Source organism: Quercus suber, unplaced genomic scaffold, assembly GCF_002906115.3.
Source record: "Quercus suber isolate HL8 unplaced genomic scaffold, Cork oak 2.0 scaffold_302, whole genome shotgun sequence".
NCBI lineage: Eukaryota > Viridiplantae > Streptophyta > Magnoliopsida > Fagales > Fagaceae > Quercus > Quercus suber.
Genome location: NW_027069758.1, coordinates 204,478 through 230,703, shown reverse-complemented (window position 1 = coordinate 230,703; position 26,226 = coordinate 204,478). Strand labels below are relative to the sequence as shown.

The window sequence follows — 26,226 nt, the reverse complement described above, 5'->3', positions numbered from 1 at the left end:
TTGAAGGAGCCACAACCTCTGTTTTCTTCATATCTCCCTCTCTTCTGCAAAATACTCTGAAAGCCTGCAAATTTTATAAAAAAATCCCAGCAAAGAGCTGTTCACGCACCTAAACAAACCATCAATGGAACTCACAAAAAAATACAGTGAGAAACCGATGCCACGAACTCAGTTCCACCCAAAAAAAAAAATCAACCCAACAGTTTCAACTAGCAATTTTACTTCAAGAAAAATAGAAGACATACAAACAAGAAATAAACAAACAAGAAATCACAGAAGGAAAAAATAGAAGACATACCCATGAGTGAAGCCTTAAGCAAATAGGTCCTCCATAGAACCTGATCCATGGGTGACATGGTTCCAAGCTTTGTACCCTTGTTCTGGATCTTAACAATGCTCATAAGGCTTAATAGTAGAATCACAGACATGGTACCAGCTATAGTTTTCACGGTGGCAGGACCTTTCCCAGTCTTCAGCTGATCCAAACTCTTTATCACAAGCTCTCTCAAAGCCCAATCTTGACCAATAGAAGAAATGCCAAAACACATCCTCAGCAAACAAAACCAAGAACAACAACAGAATCATTTCTCTCCTTCAACAAAGCAAGCCTTAATTTTTCTTTCTCTCCAATGCCAATTAATATTCACAAAAATTTATAAAAACCCACTTCACCAAAACAAGTTTCAAGCTTTAAAAAATGAGGTTTTTTTCAAATCCATAGATCCACAGACCCATCCATTAACAAAAAGCAAGAAACTTTCTTGCAGAGACCCATTTGCTCTTTCTGGTTGGAACAAGAAAAACACACACTAGAATCATATCAGCAGTAAACAAATGCAAAAGCCTTAATTTTCCTAAAATGGGTTGAGGAAATAAAGGAAACCCACTTCAAAAAACCTGGTTTTATCTTTAAAACAATGAGGGTTTAACGCCACAGATCTGTGCATTTAGTCATATGTAGATAGAAAGAAAGAAAGAAAGAGCGGAGACCCATTTGTTCTTTTAATGGCTTTTTTTTTTTTGTGAAAATTGATTTGTTAATATTGGCTTGGGGATTAACGGGGTTGTAAATAAGCCAATTGGTTTTTTCTCATTTGCTTTTTTTAGGCCAAAAGGTATTAAAGGGGCCAAATGAAAAGAATGTAGAAACTGCTGGGTTGATTTTTTTTTGGGTGGATTTGAGTTTGTGGCATAGGTTTCTCACTGTATTTTTTTGTGAGTTCCATTGATGGATGGTTTGGGTGCGTGAACAGCTCCTTTGCTGGGATTTTTTTATAAAATTTGCAGACTTTCAGAGGATTTTGCAGAAGAGAGAGAGACATGAAGAAAGAGAGGCTGTGGCTCCTTCAACGTTGTTTCAAGCCTTCAATGTTTCTGGAAAAGCGAGGGAGATGGGAAGAGAATAGAGGGAGAGAAGAAATATTTTTTTATTATTTGTTGATGTGTCAGGTCAGGATTGGCTGGCGTAAATCAGCCCTTTTACGCCAGCTCCTGACCCAATTTAATCTCTAGAAGAAATGGCCATTAGCTTCGGAGCCTCTCTACGATTGCGCCAACAAGTACCATAGAAAATTTCACATTCTCTTGCAAATTACAATTCAACTCATCTGGGTCCACTCAATACGAAAACAGAGAGAATGTGAAAATTTCAGTATATCATAGACTTTCTTTTGTTAATCATAATTTGATAACAAAAGTGAGGAACGAAACATTTTGCACCAGTTAAATCCGCAAGTTAGTAATAATAAGTAAAAAGATGTTAATAATAAATTTTTCAATAAAATTAAGTAAAAATTTATCAACTTAATAATTGAAAAAAAAAATAATAAAGTTAATAGTTGTTACTTGTTACCCAGTAATACTATAATATATATACAGTGAAATTTTTTGCGTCTATAAAGTTGTTTCTTTTTAAATTCTCTTTAGAAGTGGACAACATATAATGGAATTTCTTATATATAGTAGGAAAAGTCCAGGCACTGTCCTTCTTGTCTCGTGTCTTTGACTCTTTGTGGAGGATTCAAAAGAATGAGTGATGGGGTGATTGGGTGAAAAGAAAGAATGTTTCTTTAAAAATAGTGGGAATTGGATGCTTATAGTATATTTTCATATTCTAGTAGCTCATTTATTCAAAGATAATAGAAAATGACTCTGGATTAAAGCAAATCATCAACTAAACCTACACGGTCATTGAGACTTGTCGTCTTGTGATGCACTTGAATTTCCTGGAAAATTTCTCTACTGATGAGTAGAAAAGTAGAACTAGGCGATGCTTTATGCTTACATATGTACTGCTCAGATTGCTCAACTTTCCTAAGCAAATCAATCTAAAGCCAGAGAGAGAGGATGACTTAAACTCAGTTGTAAGTAAAATAAAAAACCAAATTATTTCTTTTTCTTTCCTTAGTTGTTTGTGTTTGTTTCCTGTGATTAATTATTCTTGATGGCAGGGTTAGCAGTGGGTTAGAGTTGGCAAATTTCGTGGTGAGCCTTGATGTCTTGCACGATGCATATGTTTGCGGAAGAGCATCTTTAGTTAAACCTAATTATCTTGAAATGTTGGAGAATGAACTTATAAAATTGCATTACTAGGATTTTTTTTTTTTTAATTTTTAAAAAAGAGGTATAATAAAATATAAACAATTAAAAAAGGAGCTATACTAAAATATAAACAATTAAACATAGTGGTTATTGTATGTGAAGAAATATAATCAATTAAAAAAATCATGAAAAATTGATATTTTTTAATGAAATATAGTAAAATAAATAATCTGGTGTGATATATTTTGAAAAGTGAATATATAAAATAGAAAAAGTAAATTCTTATATTAAAATAGACATAAATTTTTACACAAACTGAAGTGAATGCTCAAACATTGGCAAAACAACTAACTCTTGTACTACTAGGTCAAAGGTAGGGTCCTGCAAAGACATGAAAAAGAGGACAATGTTTCTCTCTAAACTAATTTGGAGAGAAACCCTTCAAAATTTTCCTATATCTTTTCATTGAAAATGAATTTAAGAAAATCTAATCATTGAAATACATATTCTTATTATATCCTTCATACTTACAAAATTTTAAGAAGATCAAAGATCAATAACTATATCATCAATTAAATGTTAAAATTTTAAGTTTTTGTGGCCTAAAATTATGCATAAAAACTAAATTTATTGATTGAATAATAAATAACATCTAATTTGAACGAAATTTTACATGTGTGTGAAGAACATAAAGAAAATACAATTCAATGGTTAAATTTTGAAACTTGAAATTCAATTAAAAAATATAAGAGAAGTTTGAAAGATTTCTGTCCAAATTATAGTTTCTTGAAAAAGAGAGACATAAATTTTTTTAATTTTCCATTTGAAGTTTTGGTAAAAGAAAAAGGGAAAAGAAGAGTGAGAGGAACAAAATATATATATATATATATATTGTAAAGTTCTTAATATATTATTATTTGATTTTTTATATGATAAATTGTAAGAGTAAATATGTCAAGTTTACTTGTAGATATAATTTTCTCTATAATTTTTCCCTTATGAAGCTTCATTAATGGGAGAATGAAAGATGAAGGGCTCTAAAAAAGAAAAAGAAAAAAGGTTCATCCTCTCTTCTATTCTACTACCATTAAACTTTGAAAAATTAAAACCTATCTTCTATGTTTCCTCCACCCCGGGCCTAGTATATATGAACAGCATTAATTAAAATAGGGTTATGTTAATGGATGTACTTAGGGAGAAATTATAAAGTCCTCATGGTGGACAAGTGATGTGGTCCACCATTCTAGTAAAAGACTTGTTTAAAATTGTGAAGTTTTAAATAAAAACTATATACTGACTCAACAATTTTAAATAGGTGGAAGTCTTTTATTGGAATAATGGACAAATAACGTGGTCTACCATGAAGACCTTATAATTTCTCGTACTTAGGGTAACGGTTAATAAATAATAATAGAAAATTTTTCACATCACTTTCATTGGAAAAATATATATATATATATATATCAACAACATTTATTATTTTATCATTCTTCCAATAAAATGTTTCTAAAAATAGTTCCTAAAACATCAATTAACATTTCCCAAGTATGGTAAAAGAGATGGTAAAAGAGAGTACATTGGATAACGAAAATTCCACCAACCCAACAAGGTAATGATTACAAGACTTATGATTAATGGAGTCAAAGATGCTTAACAAATCCCCAACAAGTATTACAATAAAAGATTCTTTGAGACAAATAAATCGACAAAAACTGGACCTTTTTAATTATCTATATAAAAGCTTTTATTATTATTATTAATAGAAAGTTTATTTCATTAAACTAGAATTTGTATACGAGTGGTGGTCATATATATCACAGTTAATAAAAAAATTACCCAAAAAAAAAAAGGGGCACCAAGGTCCAACATAACTTTTCTACAAAAGAAAAGAAAAGTCCAACATAAATTTTTTCACGAAGATTAATGAGATGTAAATGATAGGCAAAGATAATAAAAATGAAGGTATATTAATTACTCATTATCCATCAATCATAGCTAAATAGTACCATTTTAGTAAGTTGAGAATTCAACAATTTTGGGAATGACGTTGTGTCCAGTCGAGGATCTAGCTTGTCAGCAAAGCCATTAATTTCCTCAAGATGTCGACATTAGAAGAAATGGTCATTAGCTTCCGAGCCTCTCTACATGCACCATCAAGTACCATAGAAAATTTCACATTCTCTCATAATTCAACTCATCTGAATCCACTCAATACAAAGATAGAGAGAGAGAATAAGCTTCTTTTTGTTAACTATTAGTGAGGAATGAAAAATTTCACAGCAGTCAAATCCACAAGTTGTTAATAATATGTAAAAAATTGTCAAGTTTATCAAAAAAATAAAAATAAAATAAAAAATGTCAATGACAAATACAAATAAAATCCAATTAAAATTAATCAACTTAAAAATTGTAAAAAAAAATGTCAGCACGTACACACAATAATACACAATAAGTAATGTTAAAGACACAACTTTGTGCCACAAGGCCCACAACTTGCCATATGGCAAGTTGTAATTGACAAAAGTGTGTCCCTAGATAACCCACCATCTAGGGCTGTCCACGGGTCGGGTCAAATCGGGTTTTGGCTTGACCCGCACCTGACCCGATCGGATCAGGTGAACAAAAAATAGACCCGCAACTGCCCGAACATTTAGTCGGACCCGATGGCTCGGGTCGTCGGATGAGCGGGTCGAAGCAATCGGGTGATTTCGGGTCTGAAACACAAAAAGAACAAGAACATAGAAAATCTGAAGAACACAGTTACACATAAATCAAAACCCAGAGTCGCAGACCCAACAGAAATCAACCCAAAGAACATAGAGATTTTTCAAAACAAAAAACCCGAAGAACATAGAGAGAAATCAAAAATCACAATCCAAACCTACAGAAATCAAATAACACACCACGAACAAGAACACAGTTGCACAAATCAAAACCCAAACCCAACAAAAATCAACCCATAGAACATAGAGATTTTTCAACAAAAAAAAAAAAAACCCGAAGAACATAGAGAGAAATCAAAAACCCAGAGGACAAAAATCACAATCCAAACCTACAAAAATCAAATAACACACCACAAAGCCCAGATCTATGAGACCGAAACAAAGAGAGAAAACACTAAACTGGTACCAAAACCACCACTCCATCGCCCACCATCACCACATCCATCACAAGATCAGTGCAAAAATTTATTTTTAATAATCAATATTTTGACCCACCATCAGATGCACAAGATCAAAACCTCAAATTGTAGATCAGAGGAGGCTTCAAGAGAGAAGGGTTTGAGCGAGACCAAACCTAGGATGACAGTGAGTCAACGGCAGTGGCAAAATGATCAACTTGACAACAGCAACAGAAAAAATCCATTCTTTTTTCTTGACAACTTGACAACTTGAGAGAGGAAGGGAGAGAGGTGAAACGGTGAGATGTAAAAATCTAAAATGTGAAAAACTGAAAAAACCCATTCGTTTTTTTTTTTAAGTTTCTGTGAGAGACCGCGCCCCCGGCCCCCTTTTATAGGATGTTGAGCCAAACCCACGTGAATGGGTGAAATCGTGTTATTGCCTCTCAAAATGAAGGTTCGACTAATTATATTTGTCCCCTTAAGTTTCTGGATCCTGGCTCATGTTTTCAGAGACCTAGGATTTTTGGATCTTTTGGCTCATGCCAATGTGTGTGGGCCTTTTACCCTAATGCCTGGCGAATGCCCTTAGTTTAGGACATATTCCATGCTTTGATGAATGCTGAGAGTAGACAGTTGACTTGATGTTGCACCATTGGAGAATATAGAAGAGGATCATAGCTTTCTGTTCCTGAAGAAGAATTTAATGAAGATTTTTTTTTTTTTTTTTTTTGAAATATGAAAATTTGTTCATTATCAAAAAGTGAAGAAGATGAAGATGAAGATGAAGTAAAAGTGATGAAGATTTATTCATGATGATTTTTTTTAATGAAAAACCTATCCTTTGAACGAGAATAACTTTGGCTAGAAGTTGATGCAAATTGCTAAGTCCTTGCTTAATTCCTGCAAAAAGATAATTTCAATTTAGCAATAGATTTATTCATTGAAATGAATTGGAAGTACTTAGCCAATGCCCCTAGTTTGAGGCATTTTCCATGCTTAGATTGAAGTTGAGTTCATTTGAAATTACGACCATTGGAGAACATGAAAGAAGATAACGGTTCGTCATCATTGGTTCCTACAAAATGGCTTTCTTTCTCTAACTTGTTAGAAACCAATTATCATGAAAACTTGCACACAATATAAATAGGCCAATGCTCCAAATTTAAACATGCTTAATGCAAACAAATGGGCTTAACCTAACACGCACCTAAACAATTTTGTCTCATTGTTTTGATTTTGTTCTCTAATGTTGTTTAGGTGAACGGGATAGGGCCTCTGTAAGGCTGCCTACATACCTCTCTCATAGAGGATCAGGTCAAGACGTAGTTCAAGAGAATTGGATTTTGAAAAAGAATGATTTTTTTTTTCTTTTAATGAACAAGAGGTGATCCTTTGAACAACCATTTTGGCAAATCAAAATGTTTAAGAATCAAACAAATCTCTTTGATTAGAAAGGATCAAGATCATTAAACTCATGTAATCAAATTTGCTTCATCCTTTTGAACATCGTTAGATTAAGTCTCCAAAGGCAATCAAGAAATGAAATGTAATAATATTTATGTATCACATTGTTGGATGCAAACAAGGAGAGTGCTCTAGGTTTGGAAGTTCTTTTGAGTCATTTTGAGGATTTGAGAATTTGAGAAATTTTGTCCTCAGACATATCTTCCTGTGGGGTTTGACACTTTTAAGCATTTTTCCTTTTTAATTCAAGAGAAAAGTATTATTAGAGTTTAAGNTTTTTTTTTTTTTTTTTTTTTTTTGGTCCTAGCTTTTGCCTAGACTGCCCTTTTGGGTTTTCAGCCTGGTGGGATTTTTTTTTTCTTTTGCAGTCTTTCATGAACATTTTGGGGATCTTTTGCCTCCCTTGTTTTTCTTAGCTTAAGTCATTTTGATGCACTCTCTATACATTTTTTCGATGCACTTGCACATTTGTATGCTTGATGAATCTTTTCCTTTTTTGATGAGCTTTCTTTTAGATGAATCTTGTATTCCTCTTGGCATGATGAATTTTAGGCTCTTCAACTTTACGGACACTTTTTTTTTTTTTTCACATTGATGGAATTTCATTTCTCTTTCCTTGATTGTGTGAAACTTCTTTTTTCTTTGATGATCTTGTCTTTAGCCTAACGAATTTTCCATTTGTCTTTCATGTCTTCTAGGAGAGATTTATCAATTAGCTTCAAAGCTACAAGGTTGATTCCTCCTCAACATGAGATTAAAGCATGCATACTTTGGTTTTTCCCACCTTAGGTTTAGATTTTAGTGGGTTCATGCGGAAAAGAGGTTAACTGTTTAAAGGTTTAAATGGGCTAACAATGGATAATGATCGTTCTAGGTATTAGGGAAAAATCTTGTTTAACCAAAGATGGTCTCCTATCCCTAGTAATGCTTGCTTGTAAGCACAGTGACTTAAACTTTTTTAATAAATTCATCTTAAAAGAAAAAGTATGAATGCTCTAATGTTGTGAAACAAAAGATTTTTGAAAATTGGATCGAATGCATGGATTCTTGGGATTTTCTAACCAGTGGATTCTTTTTTATTGCCTTTTAAGACCATTTCTTCTTATATTCTAAGTCAAGTAGCAAAAGTCTTTACATGGATCAAATGAAATTAATCATTCCTTAGTACAAGTTGATTGCTCAAGCCTTTAATCATCAAGATTTAGAAAAAGTTTTGTCCAAGGAATCCTCATGTACCATTTTGAAAATGAGACTATTTTTTTCTTTTTCTTTTTTAATCTTGAAAAAAAAAAAAATTGGGCCTTTTTGAAAAAGTCACTAGCAAGTTCAATGCCCCTAGTTCAAAGAATTTTATTTTATTTTTTTAAATGACTCAAGGGCCCAATGCCCCTAGTCCAAACACTTTCTCATTTGATTTTTTTTTTTTTTTTTTTTGGGAATTTTTTAAAATATATACATGAACAAAGTACATCAAATGCTACATGGATTTTTAGAATTCAAAGAAACATAGAAACATGGAATAACACAAACAAACTTTAAGCTTAACCATGATATTGCAAACCAAATGTGGAGTGAGGCAAAGTTGGGCCACTTGCTTCTTCTTGGTCCATTTAGGATGCTTGAGACTGGGTATGCTTGAACCTTGATTATGATGAAATGGCTTGGGCTTGCACTTGGAAGGCTTGAACCTTGATTATGATCTTTTGGTATTTGCTTGAAATGGCTTGGGCTTACACTTGGAAGGCATACCCCTTGTGAGCTTTTGGCCTTTGATGTTGATCATACATATACACCTTTGATGGGCTCAAGTGTTGGGCTTAGACTCATTCAAGAAACAAATATGGGTTTCCATACCAATTAGAGTTCAATCATAGGCTTTTAGGCTTAAGTTCATTTACAACATACAAGGTTCAAACAATTATGATGGGCTCAAGCATTGGACTTGAGTCATCATGGTTCAAACAACGTCCATACACATGTGTAATGCAATGCAATTTACATGGACCAACCTAAAGGTAGGTACTATGAGTCATTACAACATGAGTAGAAGGTAGGTTAAAAGTCTCTACAAGCTAGGATGTTGTACCTCTCAACTTGTGACGCCAAGAGTGCCACGTTGGTCCGAACGGTACAATTTGTCCTTATGAACCACCATAGCATAACCATGATGATCCTTGTTGCGGTGGGTGATAGGTTCACCGCTAGGTATGTGAGTCTCAGGAAGACCACAATCCACGGCTAATACTACCAGGTTTCCAAGCTAGTACCCAAATAAAATAAATTTCATTCAAGAAAATGATGCATGACATGAAAAATAATGACATATTAGATATATTATATACAAAAAAGCAATAAACAAACAATGACATAGTTTGCCACCATAATCTAATTGAAGCTTAGCCCTCAATATCCCCAGTGGAGTCACCACTGTGAGAGATCACGCCCCCGGCCCCCTTTTATAAGATGTTGGGCCAAACCCATGTGAAAGGGTGGAGTCGTGTTATTGCCTCTCAAAATGAAGGTTCGACTAGTTATATTTGTCCCCTTTAGAGTAAGAGTTTTACAATAGAGTCACCACTTATTTAATTATTGGAATAAATAAGAAAACCATAATTTAAAAATTCCTCATTTTATTAATTTTCAATTGAATTTACATTGATGATTGGAAAATTACATAGCTTTGGTCCTAGTTACAATCTAAGATAAAGTACATGGCTTTGTTTCCTAGTTATAATCTAAAAATTGAAAATTACATGGATAACCATTTGATCTACTAACCCTTGATCTAAATTCGGAGGCTATGTTACAAGGTGAAAAGGTTTTAAGCACCCATCTTGCCCGATGAAACTGGTCTTCTAGACTATGGTGGCCAACATTCATATCATATCATCCAATATGTCAATTAATTTACATGTTGAATTTAATGTGTGTGCATGTGATAAACCCTAATTCAATTTATTAAGCTACATTTGGATTAAAAAATAAATTCTAGTGAATGTGTGTGGATGGTGATATCCCAAATTAAAGAATTTAAAAGAATTATTAAAAAAAATCTTTTTTCATATTTTTGATTTAGAATTAAGATCAAAACTAGTGTTATGCATAAACATGTGATGAACAACCAAGAATATGTGAATAACACATAAGAACATTTAAGAGCATTCAAACATATTCAAGAGAATTTAAATAATTACTATCATGCTTTAATCTTAAATTCTCATCATAACAACATAAAAAACCAATTAGGGGAATGGATTATACCTTTATGCAAGATCCATATAGTGGAAGCGGAAACTCTTGATGGAGGTCCTAGAGGTGGAGGAAAAGAAGAGTTAGGAGAGGAAGAGTGAGTCTCACTCAATACCTTGAGTCTCAAGAAGACCAAGATATGATAAGACTACTCAACTTCTTAGAACTCAAGAAAAGAGAAGAGAAGGGGTTTTTGTGTGCTTTGGAATGAAGGAGAGGGAAGGTTTATATAGTAGTGGTAGAGGAAATATGAATAGAAGGTCATTTAATGAGAGTTGACAAAGAATCATGAATCTAGACCTCATTTTATCCTTGGGAAAAATCTAGTGCATTAAATGAAGAGATTGGTGGGAGTGAGAAGCAAGCCAAAATTCGGTTTTTCCGTAGCTGCTGTAACAACTTATAGAGCCAATTTTGAAAAATCATATCTAACTCAATTCTGATCGAAATTGCCTCTTTCTTGTGCTCAAATTGAAGCCCCGGATGTCTAGTTTCTGAGAAAATTAACCTCATTCACAGATTCAAATTATTTTGAAAGATATTGATGAAATGATGAGCAGAGTTCATTTGTTAGAAAATTAACATTAATAGGTCCCAAATTAGCTCCCAATTAACATTAAATGGCTCCAATCACTCTCATTTAAGACTTAATTGGTTCCAAATTTACTCTAATTAAAAGATAATTGCACAAATTACTCATTAAATAATTAAGGGATAATTACAGTAAACCCACCTGAGGTTTGGCCCGTTTTCACTTTGCCTACCCGTGGTTCAAAACTTATCACTTTGCTCACCTGAACTTCAATCCATTACTCCCCCGTTGCCCACCTCACCCCCAAACATTAGACAAACACGTTTTAATTCCAAATTAGAACATATCACGGATCAAACAACACAAACTCACTCTCTTCTCACTCTCTTTCCCTCGCGAGCCCTAGGAACGCGAAAATCCATTTCTGCATCTAATATTGACATTCTGTTGCAAGTGTAAACCCAGACGAGCAACAGGTTGTTCGAGGGACTAAAATCCTGGTAAGAAATCAGTCACTGTTTGGGTTTTTACTTTGGGCTCGTGGTTATTTATTGTGTTTTTAGTAATCAATCAATGGTCAATGTTACATGTAATGGAATGAGAATATTGGTTGTGTTTGTTGATGCTTATGAAAAATGTGACCACCTGTTCTTTGGATTTGTGTTTATTTGTGGGCATTTTGTCTGTCGTGGTCATTGTGTCTCACAGTGGCCCCAAGTTTCTATTAGCTTTAAATTTTAGTGTTTGCATGTGCTATTTATTAAAACAGAATAAAAAACAAAGCAGAAAATGTGCTCCCTCTGTGTGTGTTATGTGGTCCCTCTGTGTGTGTTGCATCCCAAAAGCAAAACAGAATACTTTGGTGTTTCTATTACTCTTTTGTTGTTTACAATTCTTTAATTGTTAATTGTATACGTGTCAAATGGTAATTTGTTATTGCAGATGGATGAGGAAGTGAAATTGGAGGTACATTATGGGGGTGCTTTTCTGTGGAACCCTAGTTTAGAATACTTTGGTGGGAAAGTTGAAATAGTGTATAGGGATCCTGATTTGCTTAGTTATTTTGAACTAAAAGGTATATGTGAGGAATTGGGGATTGATGAACCGTGTAGGGTTCATTATTTAGGTCCTGGGGGCAACTTGGAGCAAGACTTGAGGCTCATAGAAGATGATCAAGATGTGGTACCCCTGTACAAGCCTAATGAGGGAGGGCCAAGAGACACCATCATACTGTATGTGGAGAGTGGTAATGCTCCACTTGCAGTTGAAGTTCCTGATGGTGCAGGGGTTGGTGTAGGAGCTGGTGCAGAGGGTGCAGGGGCTGGTGCAGAGGGTGCAGGGGCTGGTGCAGGGGGTGCTACAGGGGGTGATGATCTGGAGGAGGAGTTGGATTGGTTGAATGAAGGTCTGGAAGGAGAAGACTTTGCTGATGACATTTTTGGTGAGTCTTCTCCACCTCATCCAAACACTGATACACCTCATCATCCAAACACTGATACACCTAACACTGATACACCTCATCATCCAAACACTGATACACCTCAGCCAAACACAGATGCACCTGGCCCAAGCAATGTTCCTCCTCCAAACATAGATTTAGATGAAGAGTGGGCTGAACCAGCTTTAGAGGATGATATTGCAAGTGTGGATAGTTCTGATGATGAGCAGGGTGGCAATTTGGAGTTCAATGAGAGGACTGATATGGAAAATGTTAGGTTGGCAAAAGGGATGAGGTTCCCAAACTCCCAGGTGTTTAGGAAGGCTTTGAGGGAGTATGTAATTCAGCATCACATTGATGTCAAGTGGAAGTTGAATGAGAAGAAGAAGATTTCTGTACATTGTAAGAACAGTTGTGGATGGAGGTGTTATGCCTCAATGGTGACTGGAGAATGCACATTTGAGATCAAGACATTTTATCCTGAGTGTACCTGCCCCCTAACATTTAAAAATGGGCAAGTTACATCAGCCTATGTGGCAAAGAGGTATTTGGGGGATTTTTGTAAGAATCCTAATTGGGAGGTCTCAGGTGTTAAGCACCATGTGATGCAGAAGGTTTCAGTTGATTTAAGTCTTAGTCAGGTGTATAGAGCAAGGGCGGCAGCTAGGGGGCTGATTACTGGGAATGAAGAGGCTCAGTATGGCTTACTTAGAGATTATGCAGAAATGATATTAAGGACAGATGTAGGAAGTAGGGTGATTCTGCAAACAGAGATGGAAAATGAGAATGCAGAGCCCAATTTTAAAAGGATGTACATTAGGTACAATGCTCAGAAGGTTGGCTTTCTAGGTGGTTGTAGACCCTTTGTTGGGCTGGATGGATGCCACTTGAAGGGTAGGTTTGGTGGGCAATTATTGTCTGCCACTGCCAAGGATGGAAATGACAATATATTCCCAGTGGCAATGGCTGTGGTTGAGCAAGAGACAAAGGATAGCTGGATCTGGTTTTTGGAGCAGTTTGCAGATGACATTGGCAGGCCAGAGGAGCTCAATCTGGTATTCATCAGTGACAGGCAGAAGGTATTATCATCTAGCTCATGTTCATGCCTTCATTACATGCTTAGCTTTTTACATGCTTACTTGCTTACTTGCTTACTTGATTGCAGGGCCTTTTACCTGCAATGGAGACTCTGTTCCCAACTGTGGAGCACAGGTATTGTGTGAAGCACATATACAACAACTTCAAGGTTAACCACAAGGGCATGGAGTTGAAGAGTGTACTGTGGAGGTGTGCTGGCACAACATCAACCAGGGAATTTGAGAGGGGGATGGACCATCTTAAGAGTTTGGATGAAGAAGCTTGGAAGTACCTGGCTGATATAGAGCCTGCACAGTGGACCAGATCCCACTTTTCTTCAAGAGCTTTGACAGATTGTATGGTAAACAATCTGAGTGAGAGTTTTAACTCTATGATTGTGAAGGCTAGAGACAAGCCCATCTTATCAATGCTGGAGTGGATCAGAGTTAGGCTTATGAGCAGGCTGTATATAAAGAAGACTGGCATAGAAAAGTATGGTGGCAAGTTGTGTCCAAGCATACAAAAAAAGTTGGAGCAGTTAAAATTAGAGTCTAAGGGTTTCTGTGCAATGCCTTCTGGGAGGTATGTGTATGAGGTTGGCAATGAGAGGGAAAGACATGTGGTGGACTTGGTAAATAGGACATGCAGTTGTAGATTATGGGATTTGACAGGAATCCCCTGCAAGCATGGAGTTGCAGCCATTTGTGTGAATCGTGAGAAACCAGAAGACTACACCCATCCATGCTACTACAAGGATGCTTATGTGGAGACATACAAGACACCCATACCTCCCATGCCTGGCCAGTCTGAGTGGATGTCAAGTGGCCAACCCAAGCCTGTTGCACCTGTTGTCTTTAAGCCACCAGGCAGGCCACCCATGAAGAGGAAGAGAGATGCTGATGAGCCGAACCCTTATAAGGTGTCTAGAGCAAACAGGCCACTGAGGTGTGGAAGGTGTCATCAGGAAGGGCACAATGCAAGGGGATGCAAGGCCAATGTCACTGGTGAGACACCATGGGAGAGGAGGCAGAGATTGCAGAAAGGGAAATCTGTAAGTTTTTACAAATTTTTTTTATTCAAATGCAAAATGCCAATAACTAACACTGTAAAAACATGCTCATATTTGGTTGCAGGGAAGTGGAAGACCTTCTACACACAAACAAGGATCCCAGGCCCCATCTTCATCACAGACCCAATCCTCAGCTCAGCCCCCACCAACACATCAGCCTTACACTATGGCCTCATCCTCATCCAACCAGGCAGCAGGGTCACAGCCACAAGCTCCAGCTCCACAGCCACAAGCTCCATGGTTAGGGCCACCAGCTCCATGGTCACAGAACCCAAGTCAGTGGTACTCTTCAGACTTCAGGTACACAGTTAGAGGAGCTCCTTGGTTCTCTTCAAGCCAGCCAGCACCACACACCCCTGCAGAAACATGGGACAGCAGAGCACCATCATCACAGCCAGCACCACACACCCCTGCAGCCAGCCAGCCTACAAGACCACCTGCTACCAGAGGAGGTGCTGCTTTGAGAGGAAGGGGTGATGCAGCTAGGGCTCAGAAATGTAGCACAAGAGGTGGAAAGGCCAGCTGTGGTGGGAGAGGCAGGGGCAGGGGCAGTAAATGAAGACTAAGTCAAGCCACTTTTGTTGCTATGTATAATGTATTAGGGTTATGTAGTGTTAGGGTTTTATGTAGTTTGTAGACAATGGCAGGGCACTTTTTTGTATAGCTGTTCAAACACTTTTGTATTTTTGTAAGTTTTGTAAACATTGGGCAGCTGCAACTGTTTTGGTTGTTGTGCCAAATGCCTTATATTACTGGTGGTTGATGAAAGACTATTCAATACCACCTTAAGATATGAATACAATTTCCAACTTAATGACAGGTCATCTGAATTATTATTCTGATTATTGCAGTTTGTTGAATAGCAGGTGTATGTGTGCATTTGTTGTCTTTTCTTGCAAGTTGACAAGTTGTCATGCACTTTAAATTCACTTTCAACACAATTGTCTTCACACAATGCACTTTCTGCACAAACCAACACAGCTCACAACATACAACAAAACACCAACACCAACAGCTCACAGCTCACAGCTCACAAGTAGCCAATTCACTTTAAACAAAAATACCAACAACATCTAACAGAAATAACACTTTCTCTTAAAAAGGCTTATATTATTAAGTGGCTTCAAGCCAACAGCATCTACCACCTTACATAGTTCTCATTCTCAAAAAATTCTTTCATAGTTCTATTACAAAAGCCATTGAGGACCAGCTTATATTACAAACCATCAGGCAGACTCAATCTCATCATTCCAACATTCTCACTTGAGCCAAAACATGAAAACAACATAACCAAAATAAAAAAACACCATGACAGAATTAGTGCAATTCTGCACTTTCTCTCTTGCTCTAAAGCTCTCACTGCTATCTCCTTGGCTTGAACAGAGGAAGCTCGAAACTTTCTCTCCCTCTCAGTGGCTTTTGCTGCCCTGTCTTGAGCAATTTCTGCCATTTGGGTAGCTTCTGCTGCTGCCTGGATAGCTTCTGCTGCAGCCTGGGTAGCTTCTCTTTCCCTTTCATGTGCAAGTTGCAGCTTTTGTTGCACCAAATGGGCAGCTTCATTCCCACGCATACAAGTGGGATTATCAATCCATCTAAAGAAAGGGCACTTGGGACCAACCTGTTCATAAATTGAGTTGAACACATGACATTCTAATCTCACGTGAATCAACTAGATTAAGTAAAAAGTATACTTACCTTATATCGGCTACAACCCAGAAACCTTCTCCCAAAATTATCCACTGTCAGACTTGTTCTCAACACACAAGTCTCATATGTACACATATGCCCACTTGAACCTGAGTAATTTCCACTCGAAGAAGACATCTATTACCAACTTCCTATGAATCAAAGCTACCATCAACAACTTGAAACCCCAGCTCAGAACCATAAAGCAGAAATGTCATACCTGGTGATGATCTATCTTCGAATATTCAATGCCTCAAGACAACCCAAAGTCAGAACCTCACCCACGAAGCCACGATCAGGAAAATCAAAACCCCAGCTCAATTACAGGGATTTTCGCGTTCCTAGGGCTCGCGAGGGAAAGAGAGTGAGAAGAGAGTGAGTTTGTGTTGTTTGATCCGTGATATGTTCTAATTTGGAATTAAAACGTGTTTGTCTAACGTCTGGGGGTGAGGTGGGCAACGGGGGAGTAACGGATTGAAGTTCAGGTGAGCAAAGTGATAAGTTTTGAACCACGGGTAGGCAAAGTGAAAACAGGCCAAACCTTAGGTGGGTTTACTGTAATTATCCCAATAATTAATATTTAATTATCTAATTAATTAAATGTATGCAACCTCACCATAAAATGTAGTCCTAACCAATCAAATAATGACACATTATTAATATCAAATTGATTATAATTATAACCAATTGGAATCAATTGTTCATAATCACATATAATTGGACTCAATTTGTGATAGTGCATCTCGGCCATTAAAACTGATTTAATGATAACTTTCAATCTGGTGATTCGATTAGGGCTTATGACCAGTCAATTTGATCGTTACAACATCAAGATCATTTTGGTAAAATGAGATTAAGGATCTAATGGCCAGAAACAAGATGCATATTTCTAAGGTAAAATTACCCTTTTACCCTTCATGCGAGGTTCAGCACGGGTTGCAAAATGGGGTGTCAACAGTTTCTAACAAGTCGGGTTAGTTTCTACGAGTTAGTAAATGTGGAATCCGAACCGGAACTGAAAACTGAATTTTTAACTCTAATGGACCTGCACCCGACCCGTCTGGGCATTCAGATCTGCACGTGGGCCTTCGGGTCGGATCGAGTCAGACGGGTGGGTCGGGCTGACGGGTTGATGGACAGCCCTACCACCATCACATATTTACTAATTACAACTCGTCACGTAACGAGTTGTGGCACAAAGTTATAAGAAACTATGTGTCCCCCATCATTACTCATACACAATTTAAAAGAGTTGGTAAATGCTACACCCAATAACTCTATGTGTTGTGAAATTTTTCGCGTTTATAATGTAATTTATCTATATATATATATATATATATATTTTTTTTTTTTTCTTTAGACGTGGAGAGCATAATGGAATTTTTTTAAGTAGGAAAGGACTATTTGTGAAATTTTTCGCGTTTATAATGTAATTTATCTATATATATATATATATATATATTTTTTTTTTTTTCTTTAGACGTGGAGAGCATAATGGAATTTTTTTAAGTAGGAAAGGACTAGGCACCGTCCTTCTTTTGTCTTGTCCTTGTGGAGGATTTAAGAAGAGTGAATCGTAGCTCACCGTGAGTGATGGTGTGAAACAAAAGAATGTTTCTTTCTAAATAGTGGAATTGGTCCAATTCGATGCTTATAGTACTTATTTGGTTGCTCATTTATTTGAAAGATAATATAGAAAATGACATTGGGTTGAAGCAAAGCAAGTCAAGTAAACCTACACGGTCATTGACTTGTCGTCTTGTGAAATTTTCTGGAAATTTCTGTACCTGATGAATAGAACTATTCAATGCCTTATTCTTATATATGTAAGACTTAAGTTTGCTCAACTTTACTAAGCAAATCTAAAGCTAAAGAGGATGACCCAAACTCAGTAGTAAGTGTAAACAAAATAAAATAAAAAACCAAATCATTTCTTTTTCTTTATTTCTTTAGTTGTTTGTGTCTGTTTTTCTTCACTTTTTCTCTCTTCCTTTCAAGTTTGTTTCTTGACCAAGAAATTCAATACTAAAGAGAAATGCATCATCATTTCTTTGCTAATTTTCATGATGGCAGCTTAATTAGCAGTGGGTTAGAGTTGGCAAAGGTTGTGGTGAACCTTGATATCCTACAACATGCATGGATTCTTTTCGTCTCTTCAATTTCTTGTGCACCAAAACCAACCCACGTTTCTCCATTAACAAACCTACATTTCAGCTTTTTAGCTCCATTTTTGGTGTGCTCCCTTTCTTGAGATCAAAGGTACCTATATATATACTCTGATCTAGTTTCCTTTTCCCTGAATTTGTATAGTAGTCTAGCAGATGCTCCCTCATTATTATTAATTACTATCAAGGTTTTAAATTAAAAATCTATCCTTGAAATTATATCTAGTTGAATTGGTTTAACAAAAATAATAGCTAGTGCATATTTGAGATATCATTATATAAAAATAAAAAAATAAAAAAATTCGTGATGATTGGTATTTGATTAATTTATTTAAAATTTCTGATATCTTCCGATGTATTGATCCGTAAACCTAATATATTTCAGTTTTAAAAAAATAAACAAATCATCTTGCAATCTTTAACATATTTCTGTTCGTATTCTTAGCCCAATTTTAAAGATATGGATATCACTTTTCATATCCGCACCAAGACATCACAAGATGCTCCAAACAATGTGTCTAGACTATAGTCACATATATTTTGTTAGAGATAAATATTAAACATATATTAGCCCAATGTTATAGGCCCAAGCCCATTCCTGCTTGTACTAGTAGTCTAGGGTTTAGTCGCCTATATATACTCATGTTAGGGTTCATTATAACACAGAGGTTATTGTACTACACTCCTACACAATAAAGATGTAGCCCTTAAGGGATTCCTCCGTGGATGTAGGCCGTCAAGGCTGAACCACGTAACCCTCGTGTTCTTGATGTTCCTATTCTATGCTTCCTCTTCCGCATCCACTCTAGCATACACAACATGGTATAACACATTGCGTTTGATAATATTCTCCATTCAACATGGTATCAGAGCTAATATTCAACATGGTATCAGAGCCAAACTTCGTTCTTGGCATCAAACAATCTCTACACAGAAAAGAAAGATTCATACATGCATAGCACAGATTCACAATGCCCCCGCTTAGCTTCAAATCCAGACCCCACGCCATCATGCAGCCACCATGGCTCACTGCTGTGTCTAGATCTCAAGCCCAAGCAATATGTGCCTCTCCTTATCAGATCTGTGCAATTAGACCATGCCTGAAGAAATCAACCCCACATACGTGCTCCTCGGCCTCCCGTGAGGAAAATCCAGAACTCCGGTCACCAGAATCACCGCCACGCGCACCCACGCGCTGGCAACTGGCTTCGGAAAATGACCCACGCGCGCCGCCACAATCTCGAATCTCGGATAGGATTGAGCCACACGCGCCGGTCTGTCGGACTCGTGGCCTGCCGATCTGCAAAACCCGAGAAGAACGGCAGCTATCTCGCTTACACGCGCCTACACGCGCCATACCATACTTCTGGAACTACGCCACGCGCCGGTGAACTTCGCACGCGCCAGTCACGCGCCGATTACTGTGATGATGTCATCATGACATAATCAAATGACACGTCAGCTTGATCCACGTCAGCCCTAATTCCACGTCATCAGCCACGCAGCTCGCCACGTCAGCAGTGTTTGCCTCGTCAGCCCACGTCACCTTGCTGACTGTTGACCCGGACTGACCCGACCCGGACCACCCGGATCTGACCCATGAGCTCTGACCAGTTGACTTTGACTTTTTTTGCGTTGACCTTTGACCAAAAGTCAAAATTTTCAAAAGGGCCTATCTTGCTCAGTTTTTCGCGTAGATTCCGATTTTGGACTCCGTTTTTTCATTTGAAACTCCAAAATTGGTCAATTGGCACATTTTCATTGTGGTTTCTTCAAAGGCATTCTTCAAGGCATCTCCAAGTGATCTTCTCATGCTTATCCAACCTCAAGCCTTCATCGAGCTTCCGCCTTGAGTTTGAGGGAGGGTGTTAGAGATAAATATTAAACATATATTAGCCCAATGTTATAGGCCCAAGCCCATTCCTGCTTGTACTAGTAGTCTAGGGTTTAGTCGCCTATATATACTCATGTTAGGGTTCATTATAAACAGAGGTTATTGTACTACACTCCTACACAATAAAGATGTAGCCCTTAAGGGATTCCTCCGTGGATGTAGGCCGTCAAGGCTGAACCACGTAACCCTCGTGTTCTTGATGTTCCTATTCTATGCTTCCTCTTCCGCATCCACTCTAGCATACACAACATGGTATAACACATTGCGTTTGATAATATTCTCCATTCAACATGGTATCAGAGCTAATATTCAACATATTTTTTTTAACAAACGCAATGCGTCTAGACTATAGTCACTTTTCTTTTTTTTTTTCCAACAAATTTCATAATTTTTGAGTGGGTCAATTGGAATAGTAGACACAACTCACATTCATGCATGAACTCTCACTTTTTTCTTTGTCACTCACAATTACTAACTCAACAATTGTATACTTTATTGTGAAAAAAAAAGTTATGTCCTAGCACTATTGCCTTATTGTCACAATCTTTTTTTCATAATTATTTGAGACTAGTGATCCTGATAAGAATCAATAATATTGACAACTTTACATTTATACATATATGAAATTTATTCTCAAAAACATTGTGTCTAGCATTGTCCTGTTCCAAAACACTAACTTTTGACCCTTTTTTTTTAAAATATAAATGAAAGAGTATAATTTTAGAAACTTATCTTTTTTATTTAATGGACAAAGTTTAGTTACAAAAGGACATGGCTTGTGTCCAGTGGAAATTTCCACTGGACACAAGCCGGACCCATTACAAAATTGGTTGTAACTTAAAATTACAACTTAACTCAATAAATAAACATTACCACATATTTTGAAAATCTAACAATTGAATTGTATGTTCATTAGGTTCTTAATATACATGTCAAATTTTGTGTCAATCAGAGATTATTTACTATATGATCTACAAGCTTATATTTTATACATAATTTAAACTATAAAGACTTGCAATTTAAATAATTTATTGATGACATAGCTAGTGATTTTTAATTTTCTAGAAAATTTTCAAGCATGTAGGATATAAGAAAAAGATATAATTCAATGGTAGATTTGTTAAAATTCACCTTTAATAAAAAAAAATTAAGTAAAGTTGTAACATTAGACTACAAAAAATTTTGTAACTAAACTTTGCCCTTATTTACTAGAGAGATTTCCTTTTTTTTTTTTTTCTTTTTTTTTTCTAGCCTTCTCATTATTATTATTATTACATATCTTACTCTTTCATGTTAGTGCGTCAATGTTGATGATGACACCAATTACTATCAAATATATTCTTAAATCTGTATACTCTTGACTTTTATTTTTGTAAATCAGTTCATCTTTTCCTTCCATGCACGTTGGGTGGTGTTAACTGTTCAGATGACTGTTATATATATATATAGAGAGAGAGAGAAGAGAGAGAGACTTTTTATATTTTCTAAGAATTAGATGCATGAATTTGAATTTATATACAATTGACAAAAAATTAAACAGACATTTTGCATGAAATTAGAGTATATTAATTAATACCTAAAGACACTTGATGTTAAATTATTAAGTAATTAGAATGACACTTGCATCAAGTTATTATCTGGTTTCCATGAGGAATATAATTGAAGGGGAGTATTTTTTTTCACTAGCTCGGTGAGTTCCAGAACTGCCCGTGATTGTCCCAAACCACGGCAATTCCAACTGAGGCAATTCATGGGGCTTGGCAGGGCTGGCTACCAGCCTCCGCCACTTCACAAAATTTACCATTGTTGTCTTGCATAATCAATGCCCTCTTGGATGGTAGGACTGCATGATTCACAACTGTTGCAGCCTCCCTTTTCTTCCTTGTGATCTGTTCAAAGCTAGGACTTTCAATGTAACTGGCTGGCCGAGCTTTGCGAGTCCATGTTGGAAGTATGCAGAGAAGAGATGGTTGGGAAGGAACTCTAGCTGTGGCTTGATTGTCACGTGAGTCAGAAGGTTGAGATGGGATTGGAGGAATTAATGAGGCACGTGACTCAGGATTAGATGGCAAAGAAGTCTTCGATCCTGTATTTTCTAACTTGGACAGCTCAGTGTCAATCTCTTTTAATTGGATATCAATCTCTTTCTGTTTTTGTTCCAAAACGGCTCTGTGGGTAAAGTCCATAATTGTCGCATGATTACTTCCAAGCGTGACATCAAGAACCAGATCTTTATAATGAGTATCTGCAATTCCTCCATTACGCCCCCTGTTGTTACTCCCCGAATTTATTGTAGCATTGTCCTCATTAATTTTCCGTCCACCTGACGATTTTGCCTCACCGTGATTCACCGAGGTAGAGTTTGGGCTGCCACGTTCCATGTGTGGTTGGGTGGTTCTGTTCTCTGCATTTTTCCTTACCAAGTAGAAGCCTGGTACTACCAATCCATTCTTCCTCGTCAGAACAAAAGCAGGAGCACGTAGCACTAGTCCGAATTGTCTTTCCTGGAATTGTAAAGTCCCCTTGCTTTCAATCCAAATCTCACCGTCCTTGTCATCATGGGTGAGACGCCCACACCAGTAGCATAGATTCGGAAGTCTTTCATATTTGCAACTGACCCATATCTGTTTACCATTCTCTAAGGAAATAAGGCATCCATAGCACAGAGGAAGAGATAGGTCAATGGTTACCTTAAGACATAGGAAATTCCCACCATCTGCTTCCTTGAAGTATTTTGGTCAAGACACGTCTCCAATCATCTCAACTATTTTTACTGCCGCATCCAGTGTCATATACCTTAAAGGTATGCCATGGAATTGGACCCAAAAACTTGCTGTGTCAAAATTGAGGTCGCCTTCAAGGGTTCCATATCATAACGCTGCATTACCACTAAGTGCTTATCGAAACTCCATGGTTCACTCAAGAGGATTCGATCATCATCTGCCTTGTTGTCAAAAGAAAAAAAATATAGTGTGGTCGCCAAGATTCTTAATCTTAAAACCGTTATGCGCCCTCCACAATGGATTAAAAGTTCTTGCAATTACATCAATGTTGAGCACTCTCTTTGTTAGGAATTTTGCTGCTATGGAAAACTCATTTGCACTAACATCTTTGTTAAGACTACAACCCGGCCCCTCTTTCAGACAGAGTAAGTCGACTCCAATTCTGAGTAAGGTCTTCCATGGATGAAGGATATCTGTCACTGCTCACTCTATTTTTTCCCAAACCCCTTGAAAAAAACCCACTAGCCGAGGAATAAACTAGTTACTCCAAGAAGACTAACAACACCTTCTTTGAGAAGGGACAAAATTTCTACTGAGCAAGAGAAGTGAAAAGTCAGCTTCAGTTGCTGTAGAGAAACTATATCCAATGTTTCTTTAATTATTGATTAGTCTTTGATGAGTGATGACTATTCCAATTGTAGGAGGTATTATATTCTTGTCATTTTGCAGACCAAAAATAAGACTATTGACCTTTGAAAAAAATTTTGGAATGTGAATAATGTTGCCAACGCATCAATTTGGAAATTGAAACAATCTCGGAATCTCTAGTATCTTTAATCATTGATTAGTTTTTTTTTTTTTTTTTTTTAAAGAAGTAATCATTGATTAGTTTTTGATGACTATATCAATTGTGGGGATGTTACATTCCTATCATTTTGCAGACCGAAAATAAGATACACATTTTAATATGGTCAACGCAGCGGGTGGAATGGTGGATTCCTTGGTCCAACACTTTATTTATTTATTTATTTATTTTGGAGAAGATTTTGAGGTATCTTAGCTTGCCGAGCTTAACTGAGTAAAAAATTTGAACAACTAGTGTAAATTGTGAGAAATTACTTATCTCTAAATAATGATTTAGACCCCAAATTAAACTACAATTTAATTACTTTTAAACTAATCTAACAATTAACACCGAATTTAAGTGTGCTTCAACATCATGATAAACATTAATTCATAAGCATATAAAGCGCGCAAATAGAGCAGCCCATATATATAAAAATAAATAAATAAATAAAAAATACACAAGATAACATTGGATGTGTTATAGAATAGGAAAACCCAAGAGTAGGGTATAAAAACCTCGCACCACTGTTAAAATGATCAATTAGAATAAATAGTTGCAAAAAAAAAAAAAAAAAAAAAAAAAAAAAACCCTTCAAGCCTAATGTTATCTATGTACTAAAGCCTTTCGAGCTCTTGCGAGCAACCGTTTTCGTGAGTCCTTTCTTCAATCTAACTACTAGATCAATTCTGGATTCAAGACACCATGGCATAATATGGGTGTGCTCCAATGATTTTCCATAACTTCAATCCACCCTCATAATACAAAGGTAGTGATGGGTGTGAATGAATTGATCTCCTCTCAAGGATTTAGCTATGGTGAGAGGGAGAGAGTAGAGAGAATGAATAAGTGTTTTACGCTCATTTTTTGCTAAGTTTCTCTCAACTCTTAGGTGGAAATTAGGGTTAAATTTCATGAGAAATAATGTATATAAAGGTTGGGTATAAGTTGGTACAACAAAAGAAAGCTTAATTGATTTGCCTCATGTTTGAGCATTTCGTTCGAGAAAAACTATTGCAAAATCTTCCTCAATTGACCACCATATGCCAAAATTGCGGGATCGAAACCCAACTTCACTTGAGCAAAAACAGTTTCTCAGCAACTTCACTTTTAGTTCTTGAACCCTCAATCCAATAACAAATATATCCATAAAATGCAAAAATACAATGTATTTGAATTTGATTACAAGTAAATCTGACACGAAATATGCCAACATAAAATATTTAACAAATTGAAAAATGTTAAAACTACTTTAAAAGTAATACAAAAATATTATATATTGACATAACAATAGATGTGATTGGTACCACCTCAATACCATTAAAATAAAAAATTGGTTTTTTTTTTTTCTTCTTGTAATTATTGACACATATATTCTTCACAAAAAAAAAAAAATTGACACATATATTTGTAAGTTTATGTAGTAGATTTGTAATATTCTTAACAATATTCACACTACAACAAAAGCGGGCTATAGTGATGAAACTTTTTGTCACAATATATTTTTATTTCGTTGCCGAAGACATATGGTGACGAAACTGTATTCGTCACCTACGCCTTGTCAGCAAATGTCCTTGTGACAATTTTTTTGTCACCAATAAAAAAAATGATAGGTTTATGACTCATATGATAACAACAAATATGCACGTGAATTTTTTTTTTTTTTTGGATAAAACTATTAATGTCAAGTTTAGTATATATAAACATCATCTGTTGAATTTGGAAGAGTTTGATCTTATTGGATAATATTGCAAATTTTAATAGAGTATTTTTGCCGCATGTGACACATGACATGCGTTCTTAATTATAAGCTGAATACACTTTTTTTTTTTTTTTTGAGAAAATTCTTAGCTGAGTACTTTAATAAGTATAACATCGCTATCAAAAGAATAATAATGACGTTGCAAATCATTAAAGAATATGATCAAGCTCAATTTTTAAACCATGAAAATTGAAAAAGCACTATTCAGAGATAACAAAACCAGTGCCGGCCAGTCAAGGGTAAAGTATTAAGTAAGTACTCGAAGAAAATGGGAATTTTAAAAATCTCCTCGTGGTCCTTGAAGAGCTCGAATACTTATTATATTACGTAGGTAAAACGACTTGGCCACTTGTTAATGTTTCCACTAGAGTCATCCAATTTTTATTATTAAAACAAAAAGAGTAATCTATTTTTATTTATTTTTTAATTTTTTACGTGGATCGATTAGAGTCATGCATCTTCTTTTCTTTTCTTTTCTTCTTTTCTTTTTTACTTTGAATTGGACATAGTTGAATATATATATATATATATATATATAGGTCAAAGGTGTATATATAATATAATATAATTATAATAATAAATCATTTAGGGGAGAGGGGTACACCCTCCCCTTGTATTTCCCTCCCAGCTAGAATTTTATTCCAAATATAATATATAA

At 36.1% G+C, this 26,226-nt stretch overlaps 1 protein-coding gene and 1 long non-coding RNA gene across 2 annotated transcripts; one reads left to right on the top strand and one right to left on the bottom strand.

The window, feature by feature from the left end:
- Positions 1–11,768: 11,768 nt before the first annotated feature.
- On the top strand, positions 11,769–15,053 carry LOC136071316 (uncharacterized). The gene is made up of 3 exons (XM_065782432.1): positions 11,769–13,427; positions 13,514–14,476; positions 14,559–15,053. Exons 1-3 carry the CDS (start codon positions 11,853–11,855, stop codon positions 15,051–15,053), a joined length of 3,033 nt encoding a protein of 1,010 aa, XP_065638504.1. The 5' UTR covers positions 11,769–11,852.
- Positions 15,054–15,583: 530 nt separating this feature from the next.
- LOC112003818 (uncharacterized) lies at positions 15,584–16,706 on the bottom strand. Its single transcript, XR_010632611.1, has 2 exons — positions 16,190–16,706; positions 15,584–16,112 (listed from the first exon to the last, which is right to left on the bottom strand). It is a non-coding gene; the product is annotated as an uncharacterized LOC112003818 (long non-coding RNA).
- Between the last annotated feature and the right edge of the window lie 9,520 nt (positions 16,707–26,226).

Coding starts and splice junctions, on each gene's coding strand:
- LOC136071316 (XM_065782432.1), top strand. CDS start 11,853: ATGGATGAGGAAGTGAAATTGGAGGTACATTATGGGGGTGCTTTTCTG. Junction 13,428..13,513: donor TCATCAGTGACAGGCAGAAG/GTATTATCATCT, acceptor ACTTGATTGCAG/GGCCTTTTACCTGCAATGGA. Junction 14,477..14,558: donor GATTGCAGAAAGGGAAATCT/GTAAGTTTTTAC, acceptor ATTTGGTTGCAG/GGAAGTGGAAGACCTTCTAC.